Source organism: Anopheles stephensi, chromosome 3, assembly GCF_013141755.1.
Source record: "Anopheles stephensi strain Indian chromosome 3, UCI_ANSTEP_V1.0, whole genome shotgun sequence".
NCBI classification, from domain to species: domain Eukaryota; kingdom Metazoa; phylum Arthropoda; class Insecta; order Diptera; family Culicidae; genus Anopheles; species Anopheles stephensi.
This window is the reverse complement of record NC_050203.1, coordinates 19,444,842-19,449,706: the sequence shown is the minus strand read 5'-3', so window position 1 is coordinate 19,449,706 and position 4,865 is coordinate 19,444,842. Positions and strand designations below refer to the sequence as shown.

The window sequence follows — 4,865 nt, the reverse complement described above, 5'->3', positions numbered from 1 at the left end:
TTGAATCCTGAGCTTCTCTCTCAACGGCTTGAAGCGCCATCTGTTGTTCACGAGCGTAACCTACCTTCGAATGTCCTGAAAGCTCCTGCGCAGACCGTTGTTATTCTGAGAGAATAAATTTTAACTTTTTAATTAACTGAAAACTACCCTACTACTTAACTGAGTTCAATTATTTATTTAAAGAAGAGTGTTTGATATTTTTAAAATAAAAACCAAGCTCAATAGTCCTTTTAAAGGACCGGCCTGGTGATATAGCACTAGTGACGCTACTGGTTAACACGATGAGACCAAGATTTACTCTTATCCCGACTGATCTCCAAGTATGCAGGACTGACTGTATCCAGGTGAACATCTTCGCAGATCGTAGTACCATAGTAGGAAGAAAAGTCTTTTAAATATGATTCGGTTCATCAAACGAAAATCGCTTAGACTTTCGATTTTTAAAACACTTTATTTAAATCACCCTTTTCTCATCACAATAAAGACAAACAATAACAAATGTTTTAGTTTTAGTTTAAATAAATACACCTCTCTCGATTGTTTATTCTACCAAGGATCTCCTCCCTACGGCTCACAGTACATGTTGATCGTGATCGCGTACGTCAGCGGACTCGGCCCATTTATCCGGTACCCAATCGCCGGCGTACCCAGCTGACCGTCCGTTTTGTCCACCGTGTACCCAAACACCGAATACTTGTCCGCGTTCATCGTCACGAAGTTGATCTTCTTATCGTTCGCGTTGGTGTAGCTTATCGACGCCGGTAGGGCCGTTCCCTTCGAGAGGGTTTTCGAATAGCACAGCAAATTGTCCGCCGGTTTAGTGCCGAAAAAGTAGCTCTGTTCTTGCGACACTACCAACGACAGTGCGGAACTGCCTGTCACACAGAGCGCACACAGCGCCAAAAGCTTAACAGCAATCATTTCGTTTGCCGTGCGTTGAATTGTCCTGCGGTTCTGCTTATCCGTGTTAATACGTTCGCCCAAATTGAAACGGCTACTACTTCCGACTGAGCCACAATCCGGAAGGTAGCATCGTTTAAATACTGAACGGTTGCCAAAACCTCGGGAATAACAGTGACACCCCCTCTAGCCATTTCATGCCAGTGACCTCTTTGGCAATGCAGTTCCGAACAATAAAGCCGCTAAAGATAAGGCTGCCAGTTTTCATGTGCAGGAAATTGCACATGAAAGTTAATCCCACCGAAACGACGGGGAAAGTTTTGCCTTGTTGTAGTTGTGTTGCTGGTTCTATAAACTCGATCATTAAAAATCGTTTCACTGTAAAATGTTTAAAACTTTGTTTCTCGAATAATTTTTGCTCTTTTAAAGTCTTTCATAAAATTGAAAGATTTAATAGGAATGAAAACATGTCTTAAGACAGAACGTATCTGCAAAGCATTAACCATCGCACTGGTAATTATTTGATAAACATTTCGATAAAATTGATCAAACGACATCCATGCTAAATAAGAATTAATAAAATAATATTTCTTCTTCGTCTTGATTGGCCTAACAACCTCTTAGTTCATGCCTGCCATGTCTCGTTTATTAGACTTATTGATACCGCCTAGTTGGATAATCAGTCCTCACGATGGGCAAACGGTCCAGATGAGATTTGAACCTCGGTTCTGTCGTGTGAAGACCAGTGCCTCTGTCCCAACTTAAAATATATTGCAAAACAGCATTGAATTTCTTTTTTATTAATTAAGTAAAAGTTTATTTATCAAAACATGTATTTTTGATAAAAAAATAAAAACATAAAAATGTTCCAATTCATAAAAATAAAATTTTATTCTTGTCATAATTATTTGCTCCTTGAGAGTCCTTGTTCTCGTAAGTATCTCAAGCTTGACCAGGTTTATGTGAATTAACTTCGGGATGTGTTGAAATTTAAGAGTAAATTAAAAAAATATTCATAAAGAACGGTCATACTTCTGTAAATCAAGTAATGAAATTGAAGCAGAAAACATTTCGGATGTAGAAAAAAGCTTAAAATGATAAGATACAATACAAGAATTTAAGCAAATAAATTACACAATGAAATAAGTTATTTATTCTTTTAAAATAATTACAAACAAGCTAATGTTTCCTTCGTATCCAACCAAAACACAGTAACTACTTCATACAATTCATCTAATTACGCGCTAAATTACTTCACACAGTAGAACTTAACTTCGATGGCGTACGGCAGAATCGATTTGGCATTGATTTTAATCGTAACCGAAACCGTGCCCAGCTTGCCGCTAGAAATGTCAGCCGTGAATCCGTGCGTCGAGTACTTGTCGGCTGCCAGCGTGATAAAGTTGATGTTCTTATCCTAAATAGCGGTCAAAAGGGAATGGTTTATTGAGTGTTTACTTTAAATAAATTGCTCGCAGTTCTTACCGCCGTTGGATTGGTATACGACACATCCTGTGGCATGATGGAACCCTTCAGCAGCGTCTTCGAGAAGCACAGTATATCGCTCGCACCTTTCGCACCGAAAAAGTAGCTCTGCTTTGACGTGTTTACATCGCTCGAGCTAAAGCTACCCCGTACGTCCGCCACGCAAAGGACGACGAGCAACAATCCAACGGCAACTACGAACCCTCGCGATCGGTACATTCTGCTCGCACTGTACTGTTCTGTGTGTCGATCCGGATACAGCCACCGAGCCGCTTTTATAAACTTATCGCCCGGTCCGACAACCGAGCCACCCAAACGCAACCTCAACCTTCGGTAACCTCATTACCTCGAGTGTCGAGGTTTTTAATGTCCTTTCCCCCCAAAAAAAAAAAGCCAAAGATTTGCCCACTTCTTATTTCGTTTTCGGCACTTTCTCACCATCTGGCTCCAGAGAAAGTTGTCCATTTCCTTCACCCGAGCCGGAATTCGGATGTTGGGGATGCTGCATGTCACCAGGAAAATAAAACCGTTCAACTGCAGCCGAAAAAGTAAAAACATGTGTAATAAAAATTTCACTTCAATCTACCTCGCCTCCGCCTCGATCGGGTCGATCCTCACGCGCCTCACGTGTCCCGGGGCACTGGTTCGAACGTTTTTGTCCACGCAAGGGATTCTATAAAAGTTACCGGTCGGCCGTGGGTATATTTCAGTTCCGTGCATTCCGTCCTTCGCTGGCTCGAACAAGGAAGTCGATAAAAATGCATCCCACGTACCGGCTGAGCGCGCTCTGCGTAGCGGTGATCCTGTGCAGCTTTTGGGCGCAGCCTATGTTAGGCGCGCTACAGACCAACACCAACCCGGCGGTAAAGGAGTTTGGTGTGGCGGATGCTGCCCTGGTACTGTGCTTCGACAAGACGGTCTATGCGTTCAGCCGTAGCCCTACCTCGTTGGCTCACATTTCGGTAAGTGTGTTCTGCTCCATTGCTCAAAATTTGTGACGAAACATCAAAGAATTCATCCCTATTTTACGTACTACTTTAGGACAAAAACATCAACTACGTGAAGGTGGAAACACTTAAGCCGGGTTATTATGGAGGCGTGATGGCTGAAATAACGGGAGGTGCCATCAAGAAGCCGAACATCGTCATCACGCTAACCGAGGGCGGACGAAAGTCGGTATTTAAGAGTAATGTCAGAGTGCAGATGTTCTGTGAATCTTAAATGGTTGTAATTTTTTAATAAAGTCTTTATTTATTGTGGAGTATGATTTGCTAAAATATGTGTCTTTTGTCAATTAAACGAAAGAATGGTTTCTGTTGTAAAGATTAAAAGACGTATGAGAGGATGTTCTCAAATACCTGTGGAACTAGCTAATTGCTGCTTGAAAAGTAGTCTAAATATTCGCAACACTTTTTTTAATATAACTAGTAAGGCTTTCAATCCATCGTACTCTAAACTGGCTTCAATCTCCACAATTGAACCTTCACCTTCATCAGTGACCTCAAAACACAGCTCACTTTTACTTCCATTGACACCAACTCACCAACAAAAAAAAGTCAACAAATATTCACCAGCTAAACCTCCCATCCTGAAAAATCTTCCAAACCAGACAAACGATAAAAAAACAAAATAAAATGCAAAACCCGGATTAATTTTATTGATATAAAAACCAAGCACTCGACACTAGCACAGCTCAATCTCTGCGAAAGTGATCGTGAAGAAAGTCATCGCCACTTGCGCTCCAGACATTTCGGAACAGAATCCTTATACCATTTACCTTTCCATTCCAAGCAATGGCCCATCGTTGGTGTTGTTTACTTTTGATAGGATTTCTACTGCTCGGGCTACATTCAGCCAACGGAAACCTGCTCAACTCCAACCAGGATCTGGTGGTACAGTTCGGCACGTACGATGCGATGCACGTGCAATGCTTCTACCAGAAGCTTTACTCGGGCATGATCAGTCCGCAGAGTGTGACGTTCAACAATGTAAGTAACGGAGTGCTTTAGGAAAGACAGCTGATGCTAGAAAATAATCGAATATGTCTGTCTCTTCTTAGCCGGCTGCTAAAGCGATCAAGTACGTCATTATAGAGTCGGACCAAAAGCTCGATCTCGGTGGCATTTCGGCCTCGGTTACGGCGGGCACGGTTGGTGACAGTAAGGCAATCACGGTCCAGGTAAACACAGCACCACAGACGGTAAAATTCCTCAACAACTTTACGGTGAAAATGTTCTGTGAGAAATAAATTTTAAACGATTGAAATATTTGTCCTATTCTTCTTGTTTGCTTCAATTGTGCAAAGTGCTTCCTAAGGGTCGTAACAGTTCCTTCGACAGGAGAAGAATTGGCGCATTTGAGTCGTATGGATCAATCGCTCTCAAGGACTTGTCTTTTACTTCCTCTTCTCCTTGCTTATGAATGGGACACAGTTTTCTATGATGAATGAACTCAGACATCTCTGTGGCACTTCTAGAGCT

General features: G+C 41.9%; 4 protein-coding genes across 4 annotated transcripts; 2 read left to right on the top strand and 2 right to left on the bottom strand.

The window, feature by feature from the left end:
• Window positions 1-491: 491 nt before the first annotated feature.
• On the bottom strand, window positions 492-988 carry LOC118510119. The gene has a single exon (XM_036051584.1). It carries the CDS (start codon window positions 919-921, stop codon window positions 565-567), a length of 357 nt encoding a protein of 118 aa, XP_035907477.1. The 5' UTR covers window positions 922-988; the 3' UTR covers window positions 492-564.
• A 761-nt stretch (window positions 989-1,749) lies between these two features.
• LOC118509258 lies at window positions 1,750-2,931 on the bottom strand. Its single transcript, XM_036049593.1, has 2 exons — window positions 2,386-2,931; window positions 1,750-2,317 (listed from the first exon to the last, which is right to left on the bottom strand). The coding sequence occupies exons 1-2, from the start codon at window positions 2,602-2,604 to the stop codon at window positions 2,150-2,152; spliced, it is 387 nt and encodes a 128-aa protein (XP_035905486.1). The 5' UTR covers window positions 2,605-2,931; the 3' UTR covers window positions 1,750-2,149.
• A 179-nt stretch (window positions 2,932-3,110) lies between these two features.
• LOC118510120 lies at window positions 3,111-3,650 on the top strand. Its single transcript, XM_036051585.1, has 2 exons — window positions 3,111-3,347; window positions 3,427-3,650. The coding sequence occupies exons 1-2, from the start codon at window positions 3,144-3,146 to the stop codon at window positions 3,604-3,606; spliced, it is 384 nt and encodes a 127-aa protein (XP_035907478.1). The 5' UTR covers window positions 3,111-3,143; the 3' UTR covers window positions 3,607-3,650.
• Window positions 3,651-3,772: 122 nt separating this feature from the next.
• Window positions 3,773-4,641, top strand: LOC118509857. The gene is made up of 2 exons (XM_036051065.1): window positions 3,773-4,373; window positions 4,445-4,641. Exons 1-2 carry the CDS (start codon window positions 4,179-4,181, stop codon window positions 4,631-4,633), a joined length of 384 nt encoding a protein of 127 aa, XP_035906958.1. The 5' UTR covers window positions 3,773-4,178; the 3' UTR covers window positions 4,634-4,641.
• The last annotated feature ends 224 nt before the right edge of the window (window positions 4,642-4,865 follow it).